This window comes from Amblyraja radiata, chromosome 3 (assembly GCF_010909765.2).
Source record: "Amblyraja radiata isolate CabotCenter1 chromosome 3, sAmbRad1.1.pri, whole genome shotgun sequence".
NCBI lineage: Eukaryota > Metazoa > Chordata > Chondrichthyes > Rajiformes > Rajidae > Amblyraja > Amblyraja radiata.
Window position 1 is genome coordinate 11386273 of NC_045958.1, and position 12529 is coordinate 11398801.

The window sequence follows — 12529 nt, forward strand, 5'->3', positions numbered from 1 at the left end:
TATATATATATATATATATATATATATATATATATTCCACACCGCTACCACTAACTGCACAAAGCAATTTCCTAATCTCTATTTAAGATATATACTTCACATAAGTTTTATATATATATATATATATAAAACTTATGTGAAGTATATATCTTAAATAGAGATTAGGAAATTGCTTTGTGCAGTTAGTGGTAGCGGTGTGGAATGAGCTTCCAGTGGAAGTGGTGGAGGCAGGTTCGTTGGTATCATTTAAAAATAAATTGGATAGGCATATGGATGAGAAGGGAATGGAGGGTTATGGTATGAGTGCAGGCAGGTGGGACTAAGGGAAAAAAGTTGTTCGGCACGGACTTGTAGGGCCGAGATGGCCTGTTTCCGTGCTGTAATTGTTATATGTAGGTATGTTGCAAAGCCTACCTGAAGCGTCTTTGAAAATCTGCCGTTGCGGGTGTGCGCGATTTTGGCGCCGTTTAGAGGGGGCGGGTTTAAAACGCGATTTTCTCTAGGCTGTTCAAATCGAAGATGTTCAGCCTAGTTAATTATTAACGAAAAATCGCTGGAAGACCCCGTCGCAAAAGCTATTATTAGGTTTAAAGGCCTCGTATAATAGTTATAGTAGTTTAAAAATCAATCTCTAAACCCGCGACCGCCAGCAACCGCAGAGTCTCATAAAGCAAATAGCAGAAGTTAGGTTGTATATTTTTACATTAAAAAGGGCTTCTAAAGATCCCTTTATACAAAATTTACTATTGCGAGTAGCTCAATTTGGCCCCATTATATCGCGCAGTATTTTTCTCGGCATTTGGGGCACAAATCTACTGCAATGTGAACGTTCTAAACCAGCGCGTTCCACAGGATCCCACTAGAAAGCTGATTTAAATGGGCATTTATTTACAGCAATTGAACACTGAATTCCTTCCATTTGGTCTATAAATTAATGTAAATGAGATTTAAAAATCATGTTTTATTGTGAATTATTTGTGAATATTATTTGGACATTTAGGCTATTTAAAAATGTTAATAATTTATTAAGAAATGGATAGATGTTTAGATCTAGTAATTGAAGTCTGAAATTAGCTACAATTAGGTAACTAACTAATTATATGCTTTAATTTCAGGTCATCCAAGTAAGATTATTTTATATTTGTTTCAGAATGCTTCAATCTATGATAACTGAAAATTTCATTCAGTTCTCTTAATTTTTAAGAAAGTTATGGGCTTTTGACTGTTCACGATCACAACTTTTTTGTTATGTCCATAGAAAATCAATAGGGAACAAGATGCTCATTTCCGAGTATGAAAATGGCCATAACTTTTTAAATACTTGAGATATGAAAGTGAATTAGGTGTCAAATTAAACTTATTTTTATGCTTTATCTGATGGGATAAATTACAGACTTGACTTTTAAAATCTCAAAATTTTGTAACATTGCTATTATATGGTTATACTTGAGACTTCTCAGTGGAACAGTAATTCACGACAAGCCCACATAAATGCCAAATGGAAATAATCCATTAGCAGGCTCAAATCAGTCAGTCTTGTCCTAAGACTTGGGTTAAAAGCCCATTGTTACTTTCAATCTGTTGTATGCTGTCATTAACATCAGGAAATTAAAATATTTAGCTGAATCAATGTGTGTCTCCATTTATACTGATCATGCCTTTTCGTGTCTGCCTACTCCTGCACCTCTTTCTACAATTCTACAGTCTACAATCCTCTTTCCGTGTATGTATTTTAGTATATTGTGACATTTTGTGTTTTTTTATATATTAGGGAGCCACATCTTCCATTATCAACAAAGAAGGTTAATTGTTTGGAACCAAAAATTGAATCTAATAAGATAAAGAGCATAAAAGGTAAGAATTCAATAGTTGAAGTATAAATTTATCATCCGACCCTTTAGACCTGAGGGAATCACAGCTGCATTTTATCCAAACATCACAATCTAAATCATACAACTAAAAGGGAGTTGTTGTAATAAAGGTCTCTGCATGTGTACAGTGCATTCAGAAAGTATTCAGACCCCTTTACTTTTTCCACATTTTGTTACGTTACAGCCTTATTTTAAAATGGATTAAATTCATTTTTTTTATCATCAATCTACACGCAATACCCCAGAATGAAGAAGCGGAAACAGGTGTTTAGAAATTTTTGCAAAGTTATTAAAAAATAAATAACTGAAATATCACATTTACATAAGTATTCAGACCCTTTACTCAGTACTTTGTTGAGGCATCTTTGGCAGCGATTACAGCCTCAAGTCTTCTTGGGTATGACGCTACAAGCTTGGCACACCTGTATTTGGGTCATTTCTCCATTCGTCTCTCCAGATTCTCTCAAGGTCTGTCAGGTTGGATGGGGAGCTTTGATGCACAGCTATTTTCAGGTCCCTCCAGAGATGTTCGATCAGGTTCAAGTCTGGACTCTGGCTGGGCCACTCGAGGACATTCTCAGACTTGTCACAAAGCCATTCCTGCGTTGTCTTGGCTGTGTGCTTAGGGACGTTGTCCTGTTGGAAGGCAAACCTCTGCCCCAGTCTGAGGTCCACAATGCTCTGGAGCAGGTTTCCATCAAGATCTCTCTGTACTTTGCTCAGTTCATCTTTCCCTCGATCCTGACTAGTCTCCCTGCTCCTGCCGCTGAAAATCATCCCCACAGCATGATGCTGCCACCACCACGTATGACCGTAGGTATGGTATTGACCAGGTGATGAGCTGTGCCTGGTTTCCTCCAGGCGTGACGCTTGGCATTCAGGCCAAATAATTCAATCTTGGTTTCATCAGACCAGATAATCTTGTTTCTCATGCCTTTTGGCAAACCAAGCGGGCTGCCATGTGCCTTTTACTGAGTGCCTTCCATCTGGCCACTCTACCATAAAGGCCTGATTGGTGGAGTGCAGCAAATATAGTTGGCCTTCTGGAAGGTTCTCCCATCTCCACAGAGGAACTCTGGAGCTCTGTCAGAGTGACCATCAGGTTCTTGGTAACCTCCGTGATCAAGGCCTATCTTCCCCGATTGCTCAGTTTGGCCGGGCGGCCAGCTCTATGAAGAGTCCTGGTGGTTCCAAAGTTCTTCCATTTAAGAATGACAGTGGCCACTGTGCTCTTTGGGACATGCAACGCTGCAGAAATTGTTTTATACCCTTCCCCAGATCTGTGTCTCAACACAATCCTGTCTCGGAGGTCTACGGATAATTCCGTCGTCTTCATGGTTTGTTTTTGCTCTGACATGCACTGTCAACTGTGGGATCTTATATAGACAGGTGTGTGCCTTTCCAAATCATGTCCTATCAATTTAATTTACCACTGGTGGACTCCAAGTTGTAGAAACATGTCAAGGATAATCAATGGAAACAGGATGAACCTAAGCTCAATTTTGAGTGTCATAGCAAAGGGTCTGAATACTTACGTAAATGTGATATTTTAGGTATTGTGCATGTGCATAATTCTTACTTAACCTTCATTATTTTTTTTGACCAGTTATTTTATATCTAAAATAGCATCCTACTTTGGGGAGAATATGAATAGTTTTATCGAGGTATTAAAAATGTTACTAAAATGGTTCTAAGATTGAAACTATGGTACAACCTCTTGCTACAACCAATTTTGATTCCACTTGTCATTAATCTGAATTTGGATTACAATTTGGAGGAAAGAATTTTGACCATTTTAACATGAGCATTTGATGTGCTACAATAGACTTTCATAATCCCATATTTGACAGTTTCAGGAGCAATGTTCCCAAGTTTCATATGTCATCTGTTCAGATTTTTAAAACTAATGGGGATTGACATTTTGATCTACTTAATGATCTTGAATCTAGCAGATTTGTTTGTTAATTGGTTGGGTTTAATGGCACAATCTCAAAGTATCACAAATTCAAAATTAGGAGAATGAAATGTGAAAAAAGTAAATAACGTGCCTGTGAACAATTTAGAATCCAAGAGAAAATCATGTGGCCACAGGGAGAGGGTGCAAACTCCATGTGGATGTCTGTGAAGGTCACTGGAGCAATGAGGCTTCAGTACTATTAGCTGCTCAACTGTTCATATTCCATTCACCACATTAATTCCTACTTCCCCAGCAGATTTCTTTTTATACAGCATTGCCCAGCTCTCATATAAAAGTTTATTTTCAGCCATATCGTACTCCCTCGACCCAGTCCCCTTTCTTCCTGACCCAACCCTTTTCCTCTATCCCAGTATACTTTGTTTTCCTTCAGTATTAAAATCAAATAATCAGAATTTGTTTATTTAGAAACTGCATGATATTGTTAATTTTTAGTGTTTAATTTGAAGGTATTTTCTACGCAGAGAGTGGTGAATCTCTGGAACTCTCTGCCACAGAAGGTAGTTGAGGCCAGTTCATTGGCTATATTTAAGAGGGAGTTAGAGGTGGCCCTTGTGGCTAGAGGGATCAGGGGGTATGGAGAGAAGGCAGGTACGGGATACTGAGTTGGATGATCAGCCATGATCATATTGAATGGCGGTGCAGGCTCGAAGGGCCGAATAGCCTACTCCTGCACCTATTTTCTATGTTTCTATGTAATTTAGACCCATTAAGGATTTGTCGCCACGATAAAGGAAAGCAGCAAAGGTTTCATTATTAAGGTCACACCAGCATCACAGAACGGCACAGTGGCGCAGCGGTAGACTTGCTGCCTTACAGCATCTGAGACGTAGGTTTGATCCTGACTATGGGTGCTGTCCGTATGGATTTTTTATGTTCTTCCTGTAACTGCATGGGTTTTGTCCGGTGCCCCGGTTACCTCCCACATTCTAAAGACGTGCAGATTTGTCGATTAATTGGCTTCTGTAAATCATAATCATACATTATTAGTATGTTTTGCAACATACGAGGAATTTGATTTGCCATACAGTCATACCAATAAAAAGCAACAAGACACGCAAAATACATTTTAACATAAACATCCACCACAGTGACTCCACCACATTCCTCACTGATGGAAGGCAAAAAATAAGTTCTATCTCTTCCCTTCGTTGTCCTCCCGCGGTCGGGGGCCTCGAGCCTTCCGTTGACGGGACGATCTTGACTCCCGTAGTCGGCGGTCAGGCCTTCCGCTTCGGGGTAATCAAGTTCCCGCATTGGCGGGATCTCCACTCCCCACAACGGGCGATCGGACCCCGGGTCGGGGCTAGTCGAACATCCTGCGGCTTTGGAGCTTCCCGACATCAGTGTATAAAGTACTATTGACACTGAGTCATAAAACTTCAAAATATGTACTTTAATAAGAATAAATACAGTAATCATATAAATAGGTACTGTAGACTCGAAGTCGTAGTTTAAACTGAAAGCATGGTTGCTCACATTCCACAAGATGGCATAGTGGAAACCCGACATGGATTACGATCGGGTCAGCAATAGCAAAACCAGACATGGATCAAATCAGCAATGGTGATTGATCTACAATCAGTCTACCCGGGACTGCGAGCTCCTCGATGTTGAAATCTTCAGGCCGCGGCTGGAGCGTCGATCCCAGGCAAAGGATTGCAGGCCAGACCCCCTCTCCTATCCCCCACATAAAACAAACCAGAGAACATTAACACAAACTTTTTAAAACACATTAAAAATAACAAAAAAGATGAAAGGACAGGTGAGGCTGACGGTGCCACCCGGTGGTATTGTCCTTGGTGCGTAAGTGTGAACGTGTGATCGTTAGTCGCTACGAACAGTGTTCTGAAGGGCATGTTTTTATGCTGTTATCTATTCTTAAAAAAAAAAAAAAAAGTATAGCACCTCAAACACTTTTCTAAAATTGTAAGAAGTTCTTTTCACCTGATTTTGTGGTATGGCATGACAATGCCCAGCCAAGAAGGTGGTAAGCTTCCCATTTTAAATAGTACAAGACCAAGTGGGATCCGTTGGCCCCCGTTCCCCCAATGCAATATTCCACCACTCAACCGTTCCCCCAACGCAACCCATTCCCACAACGCAATATTCCACCACTCACCCGTAGCCCCCAACTGTGCAGACGAGGCTCATTTCCCCTCATCGCCCAGCACTCCCTCCCCCTCCTCTTCATCCTCCCTCTTTCCCCTCTCCTCCTCCCCCACTCCCTCCCTCGCCTCTCCCTCCCCCTCCCCCTCCCCCTCCCATCCCCTACCCTCGGTCACTCCCTCCCTCCATAACCCCTCTCCCCTCCCTACCTCCCTTGACGGCATTGTGAGGTGGAAGCTGCTGTGTTTTTTATTTTATGTAAATCAGATCCCATTGTGAACGCTGGTGTGTTTTTGAAAACTGAATTTTAAAAAAAAAATGTTAATAAGGTCCCATTGTGATGTCATTGTGGGGTGGAACAAATTCAAATTCACATTTATTGTCACATGCACCAATTAAGGCACTGATATTTGAATTAAAAGAACACAACACAATTAAAAGAACGATCGAACTTAACATAAACATACACCAGTGATCACTGTGATGGAAGACAATAAAGTTCAGTCAGTTTTCCTCCTTTTGTTCACCCTTGTATGGGGCCTTGACCTTCCGCAGTCACCACTATGGGCGGCCCGATTGTACAGGCCCTCTCGTTGGGATGATTGAAGCTCCGACATCGGGACGGATGGAACACACTGCGGCTTGGTGTGCCCGAATCGGCCTCTTTCTTACCGGTAAACGGTAATGTTCGCTCAATGCCCGCAGCTAGAAGCTCCGCAGACCGCGGTTTCACGATGTTGAAGTCAGCAGGCCGGCGGTCAGAGCCTTTCTTCTGGCTCTGCGATGGAAGTCCGTGCCGTGGCTGCTGCAGAAGCTCCGGGTCGTCTCCGGGAAAGACCGCACCAGTCCAAGTTGATAGGCCACGAGGGAGGTGAAAATGCGACTAGGAGAAAGGTCGCATCTCCGCCGAGACAAGTGATTTGAAACATTTTCCCCCTATTCCCCCCCACCACCCCCCTCAAAAATACATACTGAGAAACATACATTTAGACATACACTTTTCTAGGTGACTGGGGTGGAACACTGCTCAGGGTAAGACAATATGTAAATGAGATCCCATTGTGATGTCATTGTGAAGTGGAACACTGCTGAGGGGCAGACAGTTTTTTAAAAAGTTTTAAACGTGAATAACTTGTAAAATATGTCATCAACCGTTTTTGCGCAAATAAAGGTTTAAACCGGCACACAAAGATAGAAAAAGATGAGAGTTTTAGTAATATATATATACTAGAACAAGTGTGACCCATTGGGCCCCGTTCCCCCAACGCAATATTCCACCACTCATCCATAGCCACCAACTGCACGTGGTCGGCTGATGGGCCCGCACTAATGGCAGAAATTAAGTTAAAGTTAATAACTTTGCGTTTAATATTTCCATGACCTCGCCATCCCTCTTCCTACCCCTATCCTCCATTCCCCCTCATCCCGCAGCAATAACCCCCTCTGTTTTCTCCTCTCCTCCTCCCCTCCCCCACTTCCTCCCTCACCTCTCCCTCCCTCCCTCTCTCACTTACCCTCAGTCATTCCCTCCCTCCATAATTCCCTCCCTACCCCCTTCCTCTGCCTCTATCTCCCTCCCCCCCCTATCCCACCCCACACTCCCTCCTCACCTTCCCCACTGCCCTCCTCTCCATGTATCTCCCACTCCCTCTCCCCCCTCCTCTCCCTGCTTCCCCCCTCATCCCCCACTGCCCTCCTCTACCTCTATCCCCCACTCACTACCTCCCCCACTTCCCCCTCCTTAGTTGTTGGCTGCTTACTCCAAACCTCAGCTGGAGCAGCGTCGCTTGTGGCTGAAGAGACCAATGTGGGAGTGACAGTCTCTGTGGCAAAGCTCACATTTGCGTGTGGTCTCTGGTTTGTTGAAGTTGCTGCGCTCCTTTCTGCGTGCCCGCTTGTCTGCCGCTGTGTTCAACAGTTTCTCTTCCCCCGTTTTGAGATGTTGGTTCAGGGTACATCTCCACCTCGTGTGGTCAGCTGCAAGGCTCTCCCAGGACTCCACATCGATGTCGAGCGCCTTCATATCTCTCTTACAGATATCCTCGTAACATAGCTGGGGGCGGCCGATGGTTCTCCCAGATGTCAACTCTCCATAGAGGATGTTTTTTGGAATACGGCCATCCTCCATGCGGTGGGCATGGCCCAGCCACCTGAGTAGATTGTACATACTGCGCTGCCTGAGTAGATTGTACATACTGGGAAGGCCAGCGCAAGACGGGATCTCGGCGTTGGACTCTCTGTCTTGCCAGGATATGCCCAGGATATGGCGGATGCTTCTCAGGTCGAAGGTGATGAGTCTTCTCTCCTGCCTGGCATATGTAGTCCATGTCTCACTGCCGTACAGCAGCGTGCTGTTGACACAGGCGTTGTAGACTGCACCTTTGTCTTCACTGTCAGCTTTGGGTTGGTCGACACTCGAGTTGTGAGGCGAGCGACAGTTGTAGCTGTTTTCCCGATCCTCTTATCAATCTACATCAATCTCTCTATGATCTTTTACATCATCATCTGGTGCTAAAAACAGGAAGCAGCCATTCAAACAGCAGTATACAAAGAGATGGCAATGAATGCACTGTGAAGTAAGGTGCGTAGAAGACCTGTCAATTGGTAGCAAAGTTATGCATTCTTTTACTCTTACATATGTATGACCGGACTTAAAAAAACGTTTTCAGCAAAATGGCATTGCGTAAAAATACTGATTCCCTCAGCAAAATACTGATTTTCAGGTACTAGAATACTGAAATGCTCTGACAAAATTTGGCAGCTCTGCAGAGGCAGAGGGGGCGGAGGGAGCGGGAAGGGGGCAGAGAGAGGAGGGGGAGGCGTGGCGTCATAGGGGAGGGCTGGTTCCCAAACGCAATACTCCCTCTCTCCAGGCTCCAGCAACCTCCCTACCATGCGCCGACCCGGGGCGAACAGGGCCCGACTGGCGGGGGGGTGGCGACCTGCTGCGTCACTCACACACTAACCACCCCCCCACACTCACAGACACACACACTAACCACCCCCCACACGCACACTAACCACCCCCTTGATATATTAATTTCATTCATTCGCTCCTTTTACCCCATCCCCCGCCCTATCCACACACATAGCCCCCAACTCGCAGGCGCGGCTAGAGAGGCAGAGAGAGGGCAAAGGCACGGAGAGGGCAGAGACACAGAGAGGACTCTCTCCTCCAGAGAGGACCAGGACCGAGAGCTCGGCGGCTACAGTACAGGTCCCGACTTTCTCGTTCTTTCTGCTTCTTTTGAATAACCTGGGGTGGGAGGGGGATGATGTCACTTGCAACACGTGGAAGAACGGCGCGCGGAGCAGACCCATCAGCGGAGTTGACGTCTTCAGCGAAAGACATTCGTTTTTAAATACAAAGTGTTGTCAGATTTTTTTGTACATTTTCAGTAATAACTGGAGAAATAAAGCATGACATTTTCTGATAAGGCGATTTCGGACTCCACGGGAAAAATCTCTACCGCACGTTTTATCACACACACACACACACATCACCTATTACCCCAACGCAACCCGTTTCCCCCAAATAAATATTCCACCACTCACCCATAACCCCTAACGGCGCAGGCGTGGCTCATGTCCCCTCATTGATCAGCACTCCCCCCCCCCCCCCCCCCCCCCCCCCCCCTCTTCATGTGTGGGAGGGGATTGGTGGTGTGTGTGGGAGGGGAGGGGGTGTGTGGCAGAGGGGGATGTTGGGTGGGAGGGGAGGTGTGTATGTGTTGCGTCTCTGGTTGCATTCTTCAGGCGGGGGCCGGAGGGGGAGGCGGGATCATCCTGCACCCGGGGGAAAAGAAAGTGGGAGGAGGGGGTGTGTGGGCGGGGGGGGAGATGCAGGGGCGTGTGGGCGGCGGGGGTGGTGGCTGCCGGGGGGGTTGTGGTTGCTGCTGACGCAGCTCGCCCTCTGCTCACCCCGCACACTGCTCACCCTGCACCTTCAGCTTTCGGCCTCATTCAGTAGCTCCCGGTCCGGCTCCGGCTTCACTCAACGGCTCCCTGTTTCACTAGCTCTTGGTTCATAGTGCTGTTTGCCGCAGAAGCAGCCCGCACGCTGCTCACTCCGCACTTGCTCAACACACTGCTCACACTGCTCCTTCAGCTTTATTCTCCTCGCAGCCGGTGATTGACAGTGAGTGCCGGAAGGGGCGTTTTTTACGATTTTTAAACCTTCATAGCTCTTGTAATATTCCACCGATTGGAACAAAACTTGTTTGCGCAAATGTAAAAACAACGCAAACGGAGAGGGACATAGAGAGTGACGCATGGCACAGAGGGGGACACAGAGGAACAGAGAGGGACACAGGCGCACAGGGAGGGACACAGACACACAGAGAGGACACAGACGCACAGAGAGAAACACAGAAGCATAGAGAGGGAGGGGGCGAGAGGGAGCGTGAAAGGGGCTGAGAGGGAGGGGTTAGAGTTTGAGGGATGGGTGGGCGCATTGTCAGAGGGGAGGGCTGGTTCCAGAACGCAATACTTCCTCGCTGCCGGCTCCTTCGCTGTAGGCACGGCCCGAGAACAGGGGAAGTGGTCGGGGGGGGGTGACGTCACTCGCAGCGCGAGCAAGTAGACAGCAGGGCTTTTTCAAAGGTCTTTCAGATTTATGAATACCTGGGTGTGCGAGCGGCGCGGCTGGGCTTGCGAGCGGTGTGGCTGGGCTTGTGAGCGGCGCGGCCAGGCTTGCGAGCGGCACGGCCGGGCAACGTGACTCGCAGCGCGTGAACACAACATGCAGCCGTTGTGATGTCATCAGCCAAAGCCAACGTTTTCATTTTCTAAGTTATTTGAGATATTTGACCATTTTGATTCAGAACTCGAGAAATAATGCGGAATGTTTTAAATGAGGCAATTTCAGACTCCACGGGATAAAACTCTGCACGAATATGTAATAATTTTACCGTTTTTTCAAGCAGATGTGATCACACGCGCACACACACACACAAACGCATCCAAGATCAGACATCGGCATCACACACATACTAACCACCCCACACACACACACTAACCCCCCCCCCCCCCCCCTTGATATTATTATTCATTTGCTCCTTTTACCCCATGCGCCGCCCTATCCACTCACGCATAACCCCCAACTGCACAGGCGTGGCTAGAGAGGGGGGTAGAGATGGAGGGGGGTAGATATTGAGGGGCATGCGGCGTCACAGGGGACGGCTGGTTCCCAACGCAATATTCGACCACTCACCCGTTCCCCCAATGCAACCTGTTCCCCCATTGCAATATTCCACCACTCACCCATAGCCCCCAACTGTGCAGGTCGACTCATTTTTTTACTCTCCCTCATTTTTTAAGTGATTAATGTGATGTAGATGCCACCGACAAGGCCATTAAACTTTGCTGTGGCTTTGCAATCACACGTGTGCTGGAGTAGGCTGGCAGATTCTTCCCCTGAAGCACTCTGTGTCCTGGGATAGCAACATTGTGGCTTTGATTGGCAGCTTATGTAAATGATATCCTATTGTGATATCATAGCTGCTAGTTGCCAGCAACTGCCACCATCTGCCACTGCAGTGTTTCTTTTAAATGCCAAATATAATATCAACCTGAACGAAACTTGAAACAAACCACCACAGGACAATTGTGAGTAAGGTGATGCAAAAATGTTAGCGTCATCGTGTGCCGTTTTGACATAGTTCTGTGATCACATGCGCGCACTCACACACTTCATGCTCCCTCTTCTCTACCCACCCCCTCTCCTCCTCCACTCCCTTCCTCACCTCTCCCTCTCTCTCCTTTCCCCTACCCTCCCTCCCTCCATAACCCCTCTCCCTCCCTACCCCTCTCCACTCCCTCTATCTCACTGCACCCCGACTCCACACCTCTCCCCATCCCCACTCCGTCACTAAACACATTTAAATAACATTTCTCCTTCTTCCCTCCCCCACTCCCTCTCCTTACAGTAATGTAACAAATCTCTCATTGCACTGGGTGGAAGACTGTTGACGGGCAGTTTATGTAAATGAGATCCGATTGTGACGTCATAGCTGCTAACTGCCAATGAAAGAAACATTTCTCTGTGGAATTTTTAAAAGTTAAAAATGTGAATAACGTAAAATATAACATCAATCTGGACGAAACTTAATACACCACACACACAGACAATGGTGAGTAAGGTGGGCCAAAAATTGTAGGGCTATCGTGTACCGTTTTGGTGTAATCCAGGGCATGACGGACACACACAGACATCCACACAGACAAGATGAGAGTTTTAGTGATATATACTAGACCAAGTGGGACCCGTTGGGTCCCTATAACACGGGAGAGCTGGACCTCAAACGCTATATTCCACCACTCACCTATAGCCCCCAACTGCGCAGGCGTGGCTGACGGGTTCCCGTTGTGACGCCAGATATCCCCGTTGTGACGCGAGTCACAGCAACCCTCCCCAACTGCGCCTCGCCATCCCTCTTCCTACCGCTATCCTCCATTCCCCCTTCCACTCACGCATAACCCCATCCTTGCCTCCGGTCCCGCTCCTATCATTGTCCGCGCTCTCCCTCCTCGCAGGCCCGGAGCAGCAGTCCCAGGCACCGTTCCTCTCCCTCCC

The 12529-nt window shown here is 46.6% G+C and overlaps 1 protein-coding gene across 2 annotated transcripts in view; it reads left to right on the forward strand.

Annotated features, from left to right (window-relative positions):
- slf1 (SMC5-SMC6 complex localization factor 1) overlaps window positions 1-12529 on the forward strand; it is a 73936-nt gene that overhangs the window by 50398 nt on the left and 11009 nt on the right. For both annotated transcript variants that reach the window (XM_033017290.1, XM_033017291.1), the window contains exon 15: window positions 1772-1854. In XM_033017290.1, coding sequence (XP_032873181.1) covers window positions 1772-1854 — 83 coding nt within the window. The remainder of the gene's footprint in view (window positions 1-1771; window positions 1855-12529) is intronic.